The 21579-nt window shown below is 35.0% G+C and overlaps 1 protein-coding gene and 1 pseudogene across 2 annotated transcripts; one reads left to right on the top strand and one right to left on the bottom strand.

The window, feature by feature from the left end:
* The first annotated feature begins 297 nt into the window (after positions 1-297).
* Positions 298-4774, top strand: LOC140863984 (uncharacterized). 2 transcript variants are annotated; one of them, XM_073267830.1, is made up of 10 exons: positions 298-630; positions 1085-1150; positions 1552-1732; positions 2034-2230; positions 2358-2408; positions 2746-2837; positions 2984-3045; positions 3774-3862; positions 4053-4157; positions 4277-4774. In XM_073267830.1, the coding sequence occupies exons 1-10, from the start codon at positions 349-351 to the stop codon at positions 4412-4414; spliced, it is 1263 nt and encodes a 420-aa protein (XP_073123931.1). In that variant the 5' UTR covers positions 298-348; the 3' UTR covers positions 4415-4774. The 2 variants fall into 2 exon arrangements, with proteins under 2 accessions (XP_073123931.1, XP_073123930.1); XM_073267829.1 differs by having other exon boundaries at positions 2984-3048.
* Positions 4775-10928: 6154 nt separating this feature from the next.
* Positions 10929-14655, bottom strand: LOC140863888 (trans-cinnamate 4-monooxygenase-like; annotated as a pseudogene).
* Positions 14656-21579: the final 6924 nt, after the last annotated feature.

The raw sequence follows: 21579 nt of genomic DNA, 5'->3' as shown, positions 1-21579 counted from the left end.
TCTAAAATTTTTACATATTTTATCCTCATATATTTTATAATTTCCTATAATTCCAATCAATTTGAAAATATTTTGAATAATTAATATCATAAAATCCCGCCAAATGCTTCCACACACACATTAAATTTTGCAGTTATAAAATCCAAAATCAATTTTATTTCAGGTTTTCTGAAACTCGGGTCATTTTGTAAAAAAAGTAAAAAAATGTTACAACGTATTTAAATTTTATTATTTTTTGTGAAAAATATTTTAAATGCGCGTGCTGTTCACGATCGTAAAACCTCTAGCTTAGGGTTTAACAAGGCTTTGAGCTCCCTTCCTTCCAGAGAGATTCTCCATCAAAATTCAATGGCCACTGCTCTCACATGTTTGCTCTCCAAAACGACATCCAGAACCGTCTCCCGCGCCCTATTCCAATGTCGTTTTGATCATTCTTTCGTAGCAACCCTACAATCTCTTCTTCACCTTGAATCCTATTCCCGATCTGGAGTAAATTTCCGTGGAAGAAATTTCTCCACCGATGCGTCTGAGCTCATCACTCAAGACCTGAATTCATCTGTCGCTGCTGCCTTGAATCTCGATAATCGAATTCCTGCCACCATCATCACCGGATTTCTGGGCTCTGGAAAGGTAAATGGACTGTTCTCAAGCTCAAGCACGTGTCATTTCAGGAGATTGAATTAAGAAAGAAGAGATCTTTGTTGTTCTGAGTATCCGGTTACTGTTTTCCTGGTAGAAAGTGGCCAGGAATGAAATTTTCATGCGGAGTAAATTATTATTTATGGATGAAGGTTCGGTTTTTATTTGTTTTCAGGCAATTGGTTTATTGGGTTCGTAGGGTATTGTTTAACTAGGAGGTTTTCCTTTCTGTGATTAAACTTCTTGGACTTACATTTGAGAAAGTTTTAGCGTTTTTTTCACAAGATGTTTGTGTTCATGCTCTGAATGAATCGTTAGTTAGTGTATGGGAGTTTGGGTGCCTTTTAAGCTGAGCCTGAGCCTATGCGATTGTGTATTATTATTATTTTTTTTGCCCGCTGATATATAATGGACATAAAATTTCTGTTGTTTGCATGCTGTGCAGACTACCCTTTTGAATCATATATTGACGTCTCAGCATGGAAAGCGGATTGCGGTCATTGAAAATGAGGTATTCCAGTAACTTTTTTATGTGCTGAAGCAGTTTAATATATGATTAAGATTATATTACTTTCACAACAGAATTCTTAAAAAAACGGATTATTACATGAGGAATTAGTGGATCAAGTATCCATATTCATTGGATCATCTTTGTTTTTTTCTTTTCCTCTGAGTTCGGGTAACAATTTGGATGTTCCATGAAAGTGAAGAGCGGTCGCTGTTCAACAAGCTCTAAAATTTTAGAATTCCAATTGGCAGGAAATAAATGTTTCTAAGAACTGTCTTTGTTGTTCAGCAATCCCATGCGTAGCAACTTGTTTTGATTGTGATATTTAGCATGAATTACCACTTTTACTGTATGTTAAAGTCCCGTTATTTACTGCTTATAATTTTGTGTACATATTGGTGCAGTTTGGTGAAGTTGATATTGATAGTTCATTAGTAGCCAATCATTCATCATCCAACGAGGATATTATTATGGTAAATAATGGTTGTCTCTGCTGTACTGTACGCGGGGATCTTGTCAAAATGCTTTTGGAGTTGGTTAAGAAGAAGCGAGACAAATTCGACCACATCGTGATAGAAACAACAGGTCTGTAAATGTCGAACTGTAATGATTTATATATATATATATATATACTTGCACATGCTGAAGTTGATGGTCTAACCAAAGCACGAACAATCTGGATTGCTGTTCTTTCTTGTTGGTTCCTTTGTCTTTCTATGATTTTTTCACCCGTTTATTTTTAAGTATCATTAAGGTTTTGCTATTCTGGATGGATTGATATGTCAATCGATTAATTTTGATCTGTACAAAAGCTATATTGTTTGCCATTATACCTCGATTGTGACCAATAAAATCTGGTAGTTAATTGACGTTTCTTGCTGTCCAGGTCTTGCAAAACCTGGTCCTGTTATTGAAACATTTTGTAGTGACGAACTGCTTTCACGGAATGTAAAACTTGATGGAGTTGTCACTCTAGTTGACTCTGTGAATGCCATGAAACATTTGAATGAAGTAAAACCTAGGTTTGTGGTGAACGAGGCTGTGGAACAAATTGCTTATGCAGATCGTATTATCTTAAACAAGGTGCGTATACTGTACTGTTAATTTCAACAGGGCTAAATTATTTCTTAACCAGCATAGCTACTGACGGTGAAAGACCTGATAAATTCTCGGTTTTATCCTCATGCTATTCAGTTGATGATGTTGACAGATAGATTTGGCGAGTGATGCTGATGTGGAGGAAGTAACAAGGAGGATTAAGGTAAGTGACTTTTATCCTCGAGCAAAACTGTGTATTCGGGATTGGTCGACATATATTAACTCAACTTTACAGAATCTGACCTGGAAGAAAAGTTTCTGGCATTAATGCCCTGTTCTAAGAACTTCACAATGCTTTCAACTTTTCTCGAGGACCTGTTATTATTTAATTCAGCTATTTCTTCTTGGTCATTGTCTTTCATGGTTTGGAGTGAATGAAACTAATAATTGAAAGCTGGTAATTAAAACTATGGTAATTTTCTTTTATTTTTAGATTTCTTTTAATTGTAACAGTTGTTTTCTGTTTAATTCTTCAAGCATGATTTTGTTCAACTTTTCAGCATATCAATGGAGTGGCACAAATTAAAAAAGCTAAATATGGTGTAGTTGACATGGACTTTGTTTTGGGAGTGGGAGGTTATGATCTTGACAGGTATTTTTTAACGGATGATATATCTGCACAGTGCCTTCTTTTTCCTTATGTGTTGCATCTTTCTTGACCAAGGCGTTGGCTATTTTAATCAGTTATGGTGATCAAATAATTTCTCTGATGTTTAAAAAATGTATCTTGTTTTGCAGAATTGAATCTGAAATTAAAACAGATGATTCTCATTGTTCTCATCAACATGAAAATGGACATGGTGGTTTGTTCTATAACTTGGTTTATTCTTATTAATGACTCGTTTTTCTTCATTCCTGTCATTTTCTTTTTGAAGTTGAAGAAAAGGAAAGCTAGCGAAAAAACAAGATACTTTTATGATCTCCGTGTTTTTTAATGCTGTCCTCTTTGTTGTACAAATAATACTTCTGCAATTGATTTTAATATCTTGTAAAAATATATTCACACCCTGGATTTTTGTGGTAATGTTTTTGTAATAAAATCTCGCAATGTGTTATTTCGACTTGTTACGTCCATTTGGAATCTGCAATTTTCATGTGACACTATTAAGACCCTTGGTCAAGGGATTTAGTGGGCTGTTTTAGGAGAGGCCTATGCGAGAGTGGTAAAAATAAATGCGAGGGAGGCAAGACATAGGATTCATTCTATTATTTTATTTTGGGTCGAGTATTGTTACTAGCTTAGGCTAAGGACTATCATAGTGCTAGGGTTTGTGTTTGCGTACAAAGTTTATCTTTGAGATATTTTCAAGTATATTTATAGAATATTTTTAGTTTATAAAAGTGTGGTTGTAACGATTCCTGTGGAACGAGATTAGAAAACATGTGAAATTCGGAGTTTTCTATACTTCGAGAATTTTTACATTGCTATCTTGGGTATGTTTCGAAGGCATTATGTTCAACTGTTCAAAATATTATTACCCTCTCCGCTCATCTCATTGTTATAACTCGTGCACCTTTTTTCTAACAGAACATCATCATCATCATCACAATCATGTTCACGACTCTGCTGTTTCCAGTGTCAGTATTGTTTCCGAGGGAACCTTAGATCTCGATTATGTAAGTGCTTAACTCGTTTCTAATGTTACTCCAAAACTACATTTGTCCATACACCTCGAACCAAAATTGACCAAGATTCGTGCGAGTAAAATAGTAGTTATAGCTTTTTGTAAAGAATCCTCATTACTTGATGCATTATTACATTATCTTGAATTCTAGATTCCTAGTTTTATTTAATGTGGTGATTTAGTTTGATGACTGGCTTGAACGGCTGGTAGAAGAGAAAGGCGATGACCTCTACCGAATGAAAGGAATATTGTCAGTCACTGACTCCGAGCAACGTTATGTTTTCCAGGTTCTAATATATTCACGATCAGACCAATATGGCAATACATGAACACCACAATTGGTTGCTTCATATAAACTTAATCTACATCTATGCCATTGTACGTGTTTCTTCAATTTTTTTTTCAGGCGGTGCATTCTATTTTCGATGGCTGCCCAGGCAAGGATTGGGCGCCAGATGAGGAAAGGGTAAACAAGCTCGTCTTCATTGGAAAGAATTTGGATGAAACTGCGCTGAGAAAAGGTTTCAAAGGCTGTCTAGTGTAAGTAGAACTCGGTTTGTCTTGAATATCACCCCATAACTCAAAAGACCAGGATCTTGGAGCACAATCATGGTTTTGAATACATAATTATGCTCATATCATGGAGGAGGGTGGATTTGTAATTTTCCTGGGGGCGCATTTGAAGCCTGTGGGAGTATGTGATGTGTTACGGTCATGCTTAGACTAGTCTCCCTTAGGGAAGATTTTAAAAAAATAAAAATAAAGATCATAATAGATTTGTCGATAAATACTAGAGGTAGATTATGGTATTGTTTGGGAAAAGTGTTGTATGCTATTTGGTTAATGTTTTGAACGAGTGGCCTTCAAGTTTGACACAAGAAAAGTTTACTTAGCTGTTTGATTATTGATAGGGGCAATTATGTCTCTTGCTCTGAGTTGAAAAAGTGAAAATACTGAAAATTTAAGATACGCACAGAGGGAAAAAAAACAAGAAAGTGTGGAATTTATAGTACATTTCATCCTGTGTTTGATTAATGATCTAAATTTGATTCTATGGGCCTGGAAAAAAATCAACTTTTTTATATTATGGATTTATGGTGGTATATGTTTTTTTAATAAAATTTGCTAATTTTTTGTACTAATTATTTAATATAAAATGTATACGTGTGAAATCAATGATTAGAAATTTTATTAATGTTTTTTTATAAATATTTATTTATGAAATGAAAATGTTAAATAATTATAATGATTTTTTTTATTTTTATATTTTTTGTGACCTAACCCGTAATCCATCTTGGGTTGGGGATGTTCAACCCGTCGGGGTGGTGGGTAAGCCCGCGCCCGGTCAAATAGTGGGTTTTTGGTGAGCCAATTCACATTTTTGTATGTTGACTTGTACTCATTGAATAAAGCTATAAAATGACATCAAAAATCTCAAAAAGTCTTGGAAATGCTTACGAGAAACAGGAAGAATCCACGAGCAGAAATCAAGATCATTGATTTTGCGCATGTTTTCGAAGTTTTTAGCAGAGAGTAGAAGTATGCTTTAAAGAGTCACAGAGTTGGTTGAAGGCACCACTAGTCCAGCTGATTGGGCTTTTGAAGGGCGAAGGTATTGCATGACACGACGGTTTCAAAACAAGAAGTTAATTGATTAAAACAAAAAAATAACAAGTTAATGAAAAAAATAAGCAATTTCTCTAGATAACCAAGCATACAGCTAAGAAAATACCATCAATAGTAGCATTATGGAACCACATTTGTAGTTCTTTTTCACGAATGCATAAAAAATCAAGCAGACACGATTCGTTCATTGACAATTAAAGTAATATGAAGGAAGCTTCATGTCATCCTCATTGTCTGAGTCATCACCTGCTTTTTTAAATGGAACAGATCCATCTCTCAGCTGGGTTTCTTTCAATTTCCTGCATCTCGTTGTTGTGATAAAATGGTGTTTATGGAATTATAAAAAATTCTTACAAACATTTAAAAAATTTGTGCATTTGACATTCATTCTCCTTATATAGTGTAAAATTATAGCATCCAAGAGAATTAGGATTGTCAAAAATCAATCCAACACGTCAACACGACAAAATCGAGCCGAAAAATATCAGTTAAGATTGAGGGCTTTGAGTTCGGATTGGATCGTGTTGACTTGAAAGCTAACCCGAAAAAAATTTATCGAGTTCAGGTAAACCTGGTTTAACCCGAAATAATCCAAAACTTTTTATTATTGTTATTTTATATAAAATTAAGAAATTTTTGTTATATTTTATATGTTCTATGTTTGAAAAAAAAAATTCTATTTTGATATAACATATTTTCGTTATTTAATGTTTATTTCTACAATTATTAAAACATGCATTTTGGGGTGAAATAATTATCTCCGCTGGTAGAACGGTCGAACCATGACGCTTGGGCTGTTGTGCGGTTTAAAAGATTTGAGTTGCACCATTATCACCAGCTATAGTGGTAAAGCGGCAAACGCTCGGTCTTACAATTGATATCAGAGCCAAGATCATGAGTTCGATTCTTATTGATTGCAAGCAGTGCAATTATTGATTGTTGGGGTACAATAATTATCCTTGCTGGTAGAGCGGTCGAACCATGACGCTTGGGCTGTTGTGCGGTTTAAAAGATTTAAGTTGCACCATTACCACCAGCTATAGTACTAAAGAGGCAAACGCTCGGTCCTACAATTCCAGATAAACATGCAACACATAAAACATGTATACTCAGCCAGAATATCTCGGATAGCACTTTCGTACCTCTAACCAGCAAACTAGCAACTTTGGCTTACAAGTCCAAGCCTATAGTCAAGTAAATATCATATCACTTATTGCTTACTAAAAGTATTGACTAGACTAATAACTACTCTCAAAATCTATTAAGATTTTAAACGTATACATGCGTCCGTCGTTAGCCCTTTGAAGTCGAAGGCTCCATCTCTCGAATACCGCACCCCCGAATACCGCACCCCCGCTAACTCGGAATCGCCTCGCTAGTGCCCGACCCCCGAATTGATGGCTAAGACGCTCAGGAAAACACCAAATATGAGAGGGAAGAAGTTGGAGATGAGCAAGGAAATGGGCTTTCGGATGGCCTATTTATAAGCATCGATCGGACGTTCCGATCCTTCGTGGATGCCACGTTCCGAGCTGTGCATTTTGGAAAATCTGATTGCCCTCTTCAGACCTTTCAATCTCATGCATGCACTAACGTGTTTAAAGTCTCTTGACACCTAAGTGGACGTCCCAATTCGGACCCTCCGATCCTCAGTTCGGACCTTCCGAACTCCCACGTGTCTGTGTAGTTGACACCTCACAATCTGCATGACCTAACACTTATCAAACCCTTCAATCCTAGTTCGAATTTTCCGAACTCCTCCTTCTGCATACAATCTTTGCTTGGGTCAGTTCGGTGCGTCCGAACCCTTCGATGGATCCGAAGTCTTGAATCTTATTCTGAACTTGATTATGCAATTGATTTGTTTAAATTAATAACTATTAATCATGTTTAATATTTAATCACCTTGAAGAGATAATCGGATTACTACACCAATGTTTTCATAATCGGAATGGTGATCGAACCGGTCTACATTAAAAAACGGTCCAACCGATCGGACCGAAAAATCGTTTATATAATATAAATATGATTAATGCTATATTTTAATTTTAAAAACCTAAAATATGAATATAAATGGGCAAAAAAATATATTAAACCTAAAAGATGTATATAAATGGACAAAAAAATATTCATCATAGTTTGAAAACTAATAACCATATAAATATATTCAAAATATTAATTATAATTATATATTTTTTAAAAATAAATTAATTGATTAAAAAAACTATAGTATTACTAAAATAATATTTTTAACGAAGTACGAATTCCAAATAATCATGTATATATATAATAAAGTATTAAATTAAGGTTTTGAAATAAAACTAAATAAATTTTCAAAAAAAAAATCAAAAAAACCGATTGAATCGGTTTTTTTGTGTTTAACCGGTTCTTGATCGATTTTGACCGGTTCAACTGTTACAACGATTTTTTAGAGTGTTCCAGACCGGACCAGTGACCGGTTCTTGGTCAAATCGATCGGTCCGATCCGGTTTTGAAAACATGATACTACACAATTACACAAATAGTGTCATAATATATTTCCACTTTCACACATAAAATAGAAATAGATTTATGGCATCTTAAAAGATAAAAGTCTATTTTTGTGTTGATGGGATGGGGGATGATTATTTATTGAATAGAAATAGAAAAAAATTAAATTCCTTCAAAATGGTTGATTTTTTTTTATTAATAATCGATTCAATATAATATTATCCCATTATTAAAAGCACTTAATACCACTTAATCGTTTTTATAAATATATTTATGTATGTCTCTGCAAGAGAAGATCACAGAAATATATTATGTCACGATTGTTATGATGTATACATTTTCACGTTGAGTATATACATTTGAGATAGATTGTAGTGGGGTCACTCAGTTCTTTTTTTCTTGTTGGATGGTTGGATCCACTAGTATAGGATCAGGTCACCCATATCCACATATTTATCTGGTGTGTGAGCCTCCTCCTAATGTGACAACCCAGAGTGTAACGTACCATGTCGCATTCCTGACTGAGCAGAGTTTGACCGAGATAGTCTTTTCGGTATCCTGTACATTTATATTCACGCACTCATAACAAGTGTATACTCATAGTCTTGTATTGAGCGTTGTTATCGCTCACTTCTTCGACTTTACCCCATTCCAGAGGACATGCCTTAGGTTGGACGGACTCATTGGGAGCGATCGTTGAGGCAGAAGCTGCAGATTTTCTGAAGAGTACTGTCCTGGTTTCCTTTCAGTTGGTTTGTTCATACTTTTTTCGATATTGTTGCATTTTATTGGGTATTTGTAGTCTTTTGATTGTGTTGTAATAATTTTAAGTTCCTCTTGTTTATCTGATTACGCTTGTGTTAACTTAATTGCATGCTATTAGTCTTGTCAAGTAGGTGATTCGAGACGGGTCTCTACAATTTGAATAAGTAAATCTAAACGATTTTACAAAAAAAGAAAATACGGAATTTTTTTAAAATTTTTTAAAAGCTGTTATAAAAATAAATATCCGTTTGAATAATTATTTTATAAACTTTTTTTTGAGTTGAAAAATATTTGAATAACTATTTAAAAAAACTATTTGATAGTTAAAAATAATTAATGTATTTGAATAACTAATTTATAAAAAAAATTTAAAAATTCTCATCCGAATTTTTTTTAGAGTATTTAGCCAAGAAAGCGTATATTATTATCTTAGAGATAATACATATTATAATTAACTTTTATAAACGATTATGTAGGAAATGAGAGGTTACTCTCAAGTCTCATGCCATGCTAATTTCTATTGAGACATCAGTGATATAATTCCTGAGAAAATCCTAACCTTGATTAAAAACGAAAAATAATCATTAGCATTATTCAGGACTGAAAAACAGAAAAAAAAAATTATTTTTTATTTTAAAAAAGTGTTTATTCTCTTAAACACACAATATTAATAATATATTGTTGTGTTTTGATTGATGAATTTGATTTAGATTGAAGAATTTGATTTGAGAAAGAGAATGATTTCATATTATATTCATCTTAGATATATTTGAAATTAATCATAATTCTTATTGAAAGTGAATAACTTGATATGAAGTAGATTTGAAAGTACATTTGAATTATGTAACCAAACAAGACAGATAATTTGGAATTCACAAAATTCAGGTGAGACAGCAACTTATTTAAATTTCATCGTTTAGTGACAACTCACAACCTTAATAAGTAGGCATAGTCTGATGATTTAACCAATTGAAAGGGTGTGAGAGTGAGCGTCTAGAGCTGTAAATAAATCGACTCGTTCCGCGAGTTTTGCGAGATGACTCGATAAATATTTCGTGAGTTTGCAAGCCTAGCTAACTCAAGTCAATTTTTTTTAAAAAAAAGTTCACGAGCCGGTTTACGAGTTTTAGTATTTTATTAATATAATTATATATTAAACATATATGCATTTTGAGTTTTTCGGACATTTCGAGCTTTCAATCTTTATTATCAAACCTTAATATTCAAACAATAGTTCGAATAGCTCATAAATAAGTTCAAATATTTCGAGCCAACCAAATTCGAACTCGAACTCTGTTTCGAAACGAACTCAAGAAAAAATTTAAAACTTCGAGGTGTGAATCGAGATCGAACTCAAATATATTTAATTCAAACTGAATTCGAACATTAAATTTATACTAATATTTGACTCGATTAGATTCGTTCTTCTAGATGAGACTATGATCTACGAGATGGAACACATTTGGTAGAGCACTGCTCTTAGATCATGCCCAAGGGGCAAGGAAGACGTGCGATCAAGTGTGTCTTCTTCGCTCCTGTTCATTCCTCGCCCCTCCAAGGGGCGTGGATCTCGCACACGAAAGTCTTCCACGTGTGAGGATGTGGTGGGCTCCGTGCGGAACCCTTCCGCGCGGTGAAGCTCTCCACAAGCTTAAAAAATATTTTTTTAAAAAAATTAAACGACTAGATTTATCTAGCCGTTTGAAAATTAAAGGGTCATAAAAACCTGACCCTTTTATTTTAATAATAATAATAAAAAGAAATGACGGAAAAAAAGAAGGATTGGGATAATCTGGTCGTTGAAGATAGCCTGATTTTTTTAATAAACAATTATTAAAAAATGAATTTTTTTTAAAAAAAAATCCGAATTTTTTAAAAATATTTGAACAAGTGTTAACAATCATATTTTCAAAATTCAAGCATTCTTCTATAAATTGGTTTGGATACATCTCATAAAATTCATAATTTCTTCCACTTGAATTCCAAAAACTCAATAGTTTTCAACTTTCATTACATTTTCAATCCAATTTCGAGAAATAGATTCATGAAAAAATAATGATCTCAATACTCCACCAAATACTTCTCAATTCACCGACGAGCAAATGTTGAGTTTTATATTCAGCCAACTCAATTCTCCCAAAATTCCATTGAAATCTTGTCTCTTACTTTTGAAACCACGTCTACTAAATCTAAAAGGAAAGTAAAAAAATTGTTGTTGGCGATGGTGGTGAAAACATCACATGGAAACCTTGGACGAAGGTTGAAAATGAACATCTCGCATGGTGAGAGCCTTTTGGATCATCAAAATGGTCATATCTACGCCTTGAACGCACGCTCCCACAGACGACGCCAATGATGCGATTATCATAAAATGGGTCCCCGGGGTAGTGGGTAAGGTCCCGAGTGAAATAGCAGCAAGCTCCCTGGTTTCACCGTGGGAAATTCCTACGCATCAGAAAATAAGAAGCTCGTAATGGGGAGCCGGAGGGGTTTTCGGCGTCGCCACTGCGATGCTTAAATCAGGTTAAGATTTATGGAATGGGCTTATGAAGGTTTTTTGAGAGACTGCGAGACGCCAGTGATAGGTGATATTTAAAAAACAAACAAACCACACGAGATTTGTCAAGAACAAACATCACCCAATGACACATAATACAAACATTACAAAACATGTTTTGAGTGAATCCAAAACTCACTCCCATTACTCTTATGATTCAAACCGATGATACTTTATTATTATTAGCAGAGGATCCGGATCTTTTATTATGATACTGGCTTCAAAACAATGGTGGAATGATTCAAAATACGTAAACTGAATTGACCACCGAACTCGGTGGTGTCGATCTTCGACTGCCCCGGAGGAGGCAACAGCTCGAAATTCTGCACCAGTCCCCCCAAAGTGATGCCAAGAATTGGCAAAGCGAGAATGATTCCAGGACAGCTCCTCCTGCCGACCCCGAACGGCAGGTACCGAAAATCGTTGCCATTGGAATCGACTTTCGACTCCTCTTCCAAAAACCTCTCGGGCCTGAATTCTTCGGGCTTTTTCCAGTTGTCGGGGTTGTTAGCCAGCCACCAAGCGTTCACCAAGATCTTGCTTTCAGCCGGAATGTCGTAGCCGCTTAGCTTGGCATCACGGAGGTTCATGTGGGGTACTAGAAGAGGTACGGCCATTCTGAGGCGGAGAGTTTCTTTGATCACTGCTTGAAGGTATGGTAGTTTGTGGAGTTCGGGCTCCGTAACCGGTACTCCCGGGCCGATCACGGTTACTATCTCATTCCGAAGCTTTTTCTGGATCTCGGGTTGGTTCACTAATTCAGCAATGGCCCATTCAATTGACCACAATGTTGTTTCAATTGCTGTTCATGGAAACACACGAGTTGTTACATTTGTCCGTCTTTAGCATTAACCATAACTTTTTTGGGTAAAGTAAGAAACTTTTGTCGAAACAATCACTTAAATAGTTCCGAGTTTATCAATGCAAATAATCTTGGTTTCAGAAAAATAAAATTTTAAGTTTTTATTTTATCTTTCATGAGCTATTCCCCTCAGTGATTGGAAAAAAAGTGTTAAAAAGTTATGACTTTCAATTTTTTCAGTTTTGGTGTTCTAAAATTAAAGTGCTGTCATTTTATATCTAGGAAGGTACATAGTGCGTGGGTTATTTGAAACCACTAGTTGTTAACTGGTGAATACATTTTTAACTACCGACAAAAACATACGAGAGCCTTGAAATGGTTTTGGGTGGTGATTGCGTGTAGCTAATTTGACATCAAAGTTCCTAATATGAGACAAGATATCGAGTTTGAGACGTAATTGTAATAATCACGTGCCCCAACTCAAAAAAAAAAAAAAACAAAATGGTTTTTGGGTCATTGTCATTTGTTCAGGTCAAATAAATATTAGCAATCAAAGTCAACAACCCCACCCCATTTCCGGACTTAACAACAACACAATCAAGAAATCTTATATACCAAAAGAAAATTCAAAAATGGTAATTTTTTCCAGGACAAATATGTTAAAAACCAGTGGTGGCGTCTAGATCGTCTGAGCGCTAGATGATTGCCCACCGTCCTGATTTTTAGACAGTTGAAACTCTTGAGAATTATTATATTAATTGACCGTCTAGGTCGCCTAACCGCCGCTCAGGCGATCGCCTAGATTAACATATAATATATATTTTTTTAATTTAATTTTAAAAAAAATATTATTTGACATATTTGTCCATCAATTTGTATCAAATGAAGACATGAATTATGCCATATAATTGGAGTTTGAATTTGATAAAGAGGAATTATTGAGAAATATTAAGATGAACAATAATAATTAGATATTTAGACTAAAAAAACACCGCTTAGACATGTTAATTCGATAAAGAGGAATTATTGAAGAAATATTAAGATGAATCGTACTAAAATAATTAGATATTTAGGCTAAAAATAAAAAATCGGTCGCTAGGCGGTGGGTGGCCGTCGGCCTATTGCTTACCCATTTTTAGAACCTTGTTAAAAACTTACCGGCAATGTTCATGTTCTCAACAATGTAAAGGACATTGTCTTCATTGATTTCTCCTTTTTCTTGGGCTTCGATTATGTGATCAACGGCACATTTTAGGCCATCATTGTCCCTAGCCTTCGTGCTCGCAAGCTTCCTATAACATGAAATTCAAGCCATTAACAACATTCCCCCCTCCAAAAAAAAAAATAACAACTTTTTTCTTAAAAGTTGAATCTTTTGAGGGAAAAGTATCCCTCAAAATCGATCATAGGTCAGAATATGCCCATACCCCCACCAAAAAAATTTGAGTTTCCAAATGGAAAATGACCAAAAGAAGTGAGTTAGAGGCGCAATGATTAGAGAAACAAGAAAACAAGGTGGAAATGAAAAAGAAGTTACTTTCTCTCATCAACAAAAGAGTCCTTGAATAATTGCAATCTTTGTCTTTAACTTCCTGGCAAACTTTGAGATAGCCTCTCAAAAATGGCCTCAAAATGGGAATGAAATCCCCGTAATTATAGTCAAAGCTCTGCGTCAATCTGCTCCTCTCCCCATTCAGAGCCTTGAGTTTATTGAACAATGGGTCCTCTTCACTCTCAAACCTTGTATCAAACATGATGCGATACATATTATTGTACATCATCAGCTGGAGTCTCCTCCGGAGAACGATCCCTTTCGTGGCAGCTTCGGGGTTCTTCTTCACTTCCTCCACCACGGCGGCCAGCTCCGCCTCCCATCCGCGGCGGTTCCTCTGCACCACTTTGCTGGTGAAGAACGGCACCGTCATGATCCGCCGCATCTTCCGCCAGTGCTCGCCGTAGGAGGCGAAAACCAAGTCCTGACCTTTCCCGGTGAAGATGTCGAACACGACGTTATTCATGCGGGACCCGAACTCCACTCCCTGGGTGTGGAGGACCTCTTTGGAGAGTTCCGGGGAGGAGACGACGACGAGGTTGCGCTGTCCCATGCGGAGCATGAATATTTCCCCGAATTTCTTGGCGTAGTCTATGAGGTTGCGGTGGTTCAGATCATCTCCCACTTGTAGCCAGTTTCCGAATATTGGGACGGGGATGGGTCCCGGCGGGAGCTTGAACTTGTTGCCGCGGAGTTTGGAAATGACGGTGGCGGTGATTATGGCGAAGAGGAGGCCGAGAAGGGTTTTCTCGAGGAGGAGAAGGTCCATGTGTTGGAGTACCCGACCCGGGTAGCGGTGGTCTCTCGGCGGTTGAAATGGTATGGTGGTGGGTTCTGTTCTGTTCTGTTCTGTGAGAGGCGATGGAATGTGGAAATTTATAGAACTACTACGGCAGGGGGAGGCGGAATTTGACGGCGTCAAAGTTAACGGCTGTTTCGTGTGAGTCGATTAATGTGGAATTGACGCCGTCTAAACACCTGCGGTGAATCAGAATTCAGGGGTGGTTCGATCCTACAGTGGGGGTATACCCGCTGTAGGTGTGTGTGGCCAAACATCCAAAATTATGTGGGTCTCACATCAATTATGTGAAACCCATATGATTTTGAGGCAATGAAAGGCGACCAGCTGTAGAGGGGTGTTACCCTCTCTATGTAGCTTCGAACCACCCAGAATTCAAATTAGAATTGGTAAATCTTTTACTTATAGATATATTAGAATAATTAACTTAGTGTTATGATTTATTTTTTAATATATTTAAAATATTTTTATTTTCAATTTTTTGTTTTTTCCACATTTCTTACTCACTATTCCCACATCTCTAATAATTTTATTTGTCAATTCTAGTTTCTTTTTTTTTCTAATTAAACTAACTTATTAAATATCAAAATTCATATATATTGTAGTCATTATTTTACACAAACATCGTTGCTAGTTTTAGGAATGGTTCGGGGCTAGGTAAACGAGTTGGGTACGGCTCCTAAAAAGTAGCGTTAATTATACTCTTTTTTTTGGGTTGAACTTTGAAGTGCTTTTTAATTCTTAAATTTCACAAATTGGCTAATACTTTTGATTATTATTAGTAGTTTTTTTATATATAAAAAATATTATTACTAAGTGGTTGATTCCACTGTCCACAACTCCACATCAATCTGTCTTTGAACTCCATTCTTTCAAGAATTTAAATTTTTTATCTAATCGTTTCGAGTATTTATTACTATACAAATTTGGTTTTAGTTCAATCATGTTTCAAACAAAAAGTTTATATGTTAGTCTAATATATTACTCTAACGTTGATTCTGATAGTCCTAATTGGTTCTCATAGGTTTCAAAGAAAAAATTATGGATATTAAATGTAACAATAAATATAGATTGTTGAAAATACATTTAGAAAAATACATTAAAAATAGTTTGAAGTCAAACGAGTAATACCCTCAACTTTTGGATATCATTCTATAAATTGTTTGTGCTGAATCTTGTGAAATTCTAACGATATACTTTCATCAGTAAATTAATTGATTCGTAAACAACATTTTAGAAAAAGGTTTTGCTCTTCAACGTATCACAAGATCCTGCACATCCAATCGAGGTTATGGAGAGAATATATATAAATCCTATTTTCCCTAAATATTTCGCTCTTCAATTTTATAAACATTATTTGAACCAACTTAATTAAAATAATATGACTTTTATTTAACTTTTCTTATTATCTTATTGATTGAATATAATAGGGTACCTGTTTTATTCGATTCTTGGGATATTCATAGTTATACGAATAATTGATCCAATGATTTTAATAAAGTGTGTGTGTGTATATATATATATATATATATATATATATATATATATATATATATATATATATTTGTAACATTAATTACATGAGGTGAAAAAATTTTATAACTCTTTTTTATAATTATTTGATCAATTTTTTGGCAAAAGATAATCCACAAGGGTACAGGGAGTGTTTGCAATAGATTGTACTTTTGTAGAAGTGATTAATTTATAGATTATAAAAAAGTTAAGAAAAATCAAAAGTTGGTAGTGTTTGGACACAAATGTGAAAATCTAAAAATCAAAGTTGGGTAGTGTTTGATAAATAAGTGATTAGAGTAATTTTAACAATGACCTTCTTATTAGAATCACTTTTGGAGAATCATAATCACCACATGACTAGCTTTTGGATTTCTATTAAGTTAAGCATAAGCTAACACATAATCTAGATTTAAAAAACACACAAAAATGATTTTTTTAAGCCAAAAGCTAACAATCACTTTTTTTTTAGTGATTGCAAACACTCCCGTAATGTCGAACTAACCAAGATATAAATATGTGTTACTCCGGATACTATGTAACAAGTGTGAATAATAATTAAAGCAATTAAAATTAATAGTATAGATACCATGCTATTTTTTTTTTTTTTTTGAAGTAACAACTGTTGTCCCTATCTAGATTGATTTATTTATTTTGAGCTAAACCTATATTTTTCAACAATAAGAAAGATAATAGTGTTTCAAATCACTCGGAAAAATACCAACCGCGGTTGTGATTTTGTATATATAGTAATATAGGCAATAGACCATGGTAAGTGACTTGTGAATATGAATTAGAATTTTATAATTCACATTGAATAAGTATTTGATTTAGCATACACGTTCAAAGAATAATGAGTTGGAAGATTACACCTAGGGATGACAATTTCCTCTGAACCCGATGAAAAACCCGATATCCGACCTGAACGGAGGAGGGTACGGAGGCATTTTTTGGACCCGATTAAATAAATGGGTAAATGGGTATGGGGATCTCGTAAATGGGGATGGAGGATGATGTAGATTGTATCCTACCTATACCCGACCCGATACCCGATTATATATACATATATATACATACACATATTAATTTATATTAAATAAATGCTAATTTAATTTTTTTTTTGTTGAATAATGTTAGTTGGATGAAATAATGAAAATTATTAATATAAAACTAATGATTTTTTAGAAGTTTTATTTTTTATATAAGTCTTTGGTTGTAAATTTTCTTCGGTGTTTTATTTTTTTATTATCTTAAAAATTTTGATATAAAAATCTAGTAAATAAGTATAGTTTTATCAAATAATTAAAATTTAAAAAAAATTATTTTTATGAAGTATATACAATAAATGGGTATATGGGTAGGGTATGGATATCCGATCATCCGACGGGTATGGGGATGTAGATGAAATTAAATATCCGATGGGTATGTGTATGAGTATGTGGATGAATTTAATAAATGGGTATGGGGATGGAGGCACGATATCCTACCCATACCCGACCCATTGCCATTCCTAATTACACCAATGAGATTTAACCAATTTTATTATTATTATTATTATTATTATTATTATTATTATTATTATTATTATTATTATTAGGGGAGTGTTATTTACATTTCAAATTTTGTTAATCACACTCCAAATTGTCATTTTAATTTAGAAGGTGACCATAATACCCTTTTATCACTCTAAGTTGTTGACATAAATAAAACCAATAAAGAATGCCCACAGTGGTATATGCGAGTTGGTAAGGCCTGAGATGACGTGAGAAGAAATTTCCCAGCGTTGCGGGTTCGATCCTCGTGTGGAGCATATTCCCTGCTGAAATATTGTGGGGGTATGCTCTGGGGATTGGGCCATGTGCTCCCTCCCTCAGGTCCCTGCCGCTCGTGCACATCGCTCGATTTACCCTCCGCATGAGCCAATGGGCAATGGGGTCCCCTTTAAGGTCAACCTTTTTTTTTTTTTTTTAATAAAACCAATAAAGAATGGTAATAAATACTTTCTGTTATAAATTTAGTTGGAGGAAAGGAGGAAGAGAATGAAATACTAGAGAAATGTAATAGAAAAAGAAGAGTCTCCAATATATTAACTAAACATCTGTATTTATAGGGTAGATGGATTAGTGTAAAGAAAGGAAAATCTCAATAAAATCAATCAACTACAAATCATCTATATATAACACTCCCCCTTAGATGATTGATGAAGAGTGATAAGTGTATTTTATACACTTAATTTATATACGATTTTAATTGTTAATTATTGGTTTCGAGCAGATTTATGCTGTGTTTTGTTGTTTTTGTGGTCGTAGGAATTTAGTGAAGTTATGTGGAAAAGTGAAGAAAAATAAGAATTTGAGAAAGAGAAAAGAAAAGAATAAAATGGAGAAAATAAAATAAGAAGAATTAGAGAAGAAAAGAAGAAGAAAGTAACGATCAGACAAGAGCAAAGAGGTTAATGGGCTTTTCTTTAATGGGCCTGAAGAAAGATTAGCGCTTGTTGTTAGCGTTGAGATAAGAGCAAACGCGCTATGCCTTGTGAAGATTTGAGATTGTATTCGAGATAAAGGCGCGCCCACGCCGTTTCTAGAGCGCCCGCCCAGTTGCTGGATTGGAAAGTTTTATTATTTCGGGCAATTAATTCTATGGGCTTTTTGAAGGGCTTTTGCTGAGAAGTATAAAAGGATTTTTATCTGAAAATAAGAGAGGGGAGCCGCACAACAATCACACGAAATATCAGAGAGAACAGGGCTTGATCGTTGGAATTTTCTGAAGATTTCTGGAGCTTATCTGAAGAACGAAGACGGAGTTTGATCGATCGGACACGGCGTCGACGAGGGATTTGATTTCTTACTTTTATTTAATTTTGAATATGTTTAGATTTATAAATTATTGTTTTATTCAAAATTTTATTATGAACTAAATTTTTATAGTCTAGAGGTCGGATGGAACCTGGTGTAGACGCTTTCATTAATTTTTGATTTTATTGGATTGAGTTTCTTCTAGATTAATTGTTTTTTCTAGAATTGATTGTCTTTTCAATTATCTGATTAATAATTGATTTGTTATATTTATTTGAAATCATTGCTCGGGAGAGGGGATTTTGAATAGGATATTAGAACTACACTGTTAATTATTTATGCAGCTCGGGAGAGTGTATGATTTTAACAGAGCTTTTAAAAAGAACATTGTTTTGTGATAGATCACTGCGATAAATTCTTAATAGGGATATTGAAATTTAATTGTAGTTGATAAACATTATTTGTTGCTCGGGAGAGGAAAATAATATACGTAAGTGTTCTTGGCTATTAATTGACTGAAATTCATGAAGATTAATTAATTAGGATTGATTGTTGTTGAAACCAGGTGAAATCTAATCCTCTAGACCATTATTCTCTGATTGATTATTCCTGAAAGTTGTGTGCGTACTATCTAAAATCTTCTGATTATTTATTTTATTGCAAAATTCTCAAAGTTTGATTTTCTAGATAAATTTTAGACTATTCTAATTACAAGTACTAAATATTTTCATTTTACTCCCTGTGGGATCGATATCTGAATTATTCACTATATTAAAACTTGACACTCAAGCGCTTGCGAGGAATTTTTACAACAAGTTTTTGGCGCCGTTGCCGGGGAGTAAATTTTGATTATTTTTTAGTCTTGTTACCAATTAGTCTAGATTTTAATTTAGAGTTTTTTTTTTAATTTTAAGTTAGTAATTAATTTCTTCTAATTTTAATTGCAGTTTATGCGACGATCTCAAAGCGCCAATTTTGATTGATGCTTCGCGAGTAAAAGAGAAAGGGAAGATCTAACACCGGTGAAAGTCGGGCTGACGACTTTAAACCAAGCGCTACTTGGGAGGCAACCCAAGCATTTTCTTTCATTTTATTTGCTTTTATTTTCAGTTTATTTAATTTTTGTTATTTAATTGTTTTAATTTTTTTTTATTTTAAATTTTTGAGCTTAATTTTTCTTAATTTTCACAATTATTTTCAGGCTTAAAAATCTCAATGCCGAGCAAAGGGCGTGCCCGCCCCACTTAATGGAGCGCCCGCGCGATACCCTGTATGAAATTGGAGTTGTTTGCGAATTAAAGGCGCGCCCGCGCCATTGCTATCGAGCGCCCGCGCTTCCTCTGCGCCACACTAATACAAGAACTAGCGCTAACGCACTGCTCAACCGCGCTACCATCAGCGCTAACGCGCATACCACCTCCACCAACTGCGCTCCATTAGCGCTATCGCGCTATCACCATTAGCGCATGAACCATGCGCTATCGCGCCTCATTATCTGCGCAACACTCTTCTCAACAGCTCTCCTTCCTTGCGCTAACAAATCTCTTCTGCGCTACATTCCAGCGCAATCGCGCTCCAAGCTGTTTCTCTTCCTTGCGCAAACAAAAAAACCATTCGCACAACATTTAAGCGCAGTCGCGCATCACCAGCTCCAATTTGCGCATCACTTCACTACCTTGCGCAAACAACTAATCTGCGCTGCTACCTAGCACAAGAGCGCGTCCACCAGCTACAACAAGTGAAATCAAATCCCCATCTGTGCAGCTACCTAGCGCAATCGCGCTTCCATTCTTTATCTGCTCTTCATCCTTGCGCAAACAAATCTCAGTAGCACAGCCTTGAGATCACACGCCCTTCCTAGCTGCTCACATCCATGTACCAGCAACCAACATCACATCATGCTCGAGCTACCAGCTGCAAACACCATGCGGAATTCAAGCTCCTCAGTTGCAACACACCATGCGTGATAGTGCTTACCAGCAGCACAAGATCTTGTGCTAACAGCCTCTCCAAGGCTCTTCTTCCATGCACCATCAACCTACTAAGGGCGCACACTTCTCACATGATTCCTAACCAAGCGTAAACCATGAACAATCGCACATCCGAAGCCTGCCATGCCATGGATTTGTGTTTCTTCCTGCAATATTGCCTTGATTGATTGATTTGGGTTTTAATTTTTGTGTGTTAATCATGTGTATGTATTATTTTTAGGTTAACTTGGATGTTAAGTCGTGTATCTCCACTACCTTTCCAATGGTTGTGGTTGCGGTTGCGGTTGCGAATTATTTACCATGAATTTTGATATCACCGGGTACTGATGCTCGGTGTCGAAGGTATGAGTCCCTTGTTTTTTTTTAATTGTTTTCAATCATTAGGGACAATGATTATATTAAGTTTGGGAGATGAATCATTTTGTGCAATGATCTAGTTGAGTAGTTGAGTTTTACTGTGTGCTTCATAGATAAATTATTTTTGTTGAGTTGAGTTGAGCTTTAAAAGAAGTCGAGAAAGAAATGGATGCATGGCTGAAAAGTTTTTGTTTTGTGCTATAACTGAAATCCATGATTGTCTACCTTTCTGACAAATATTTTTGAGAAAAAATGGAACCAAGTGAATGAACAATTTCCTATATACTCTGTGATTAATGTTTGAATCTGATTTTTGAAACATACAAACATAGATATGATTGAGGCATTATTTGAAATTTTTTGGGCCTAATTTTTATTGAAAAATTTTATCCTTAGTTGCCTATTTGAGCCTACACGTATATTAGTACTTTGAGGTACGAGAAAATTCTGAATTTTTTGT

The sequence above is a fragment of the Henckelia pumila genome, chromosome 4 (genome assembly GCF_033568475.1).
Source record: "Henckelia pumila isolate YLH828 chromosome 4, ASM3356847v2, whole genome shotgun sequence".
NCBI classification, from domain to species: domain Eukaryota; kingdom Viridiplantae; phylum Streptophyta; class Magnoliopsida; order Lamiales; family Gesneriaceae; genus Henckelia; species Henckelia pumila.
The sequence above is the reverse complement of the archived record's forward strand: the minus strand, read 5'-3'. Positions and strand labels throughout refer to the sequence as shown.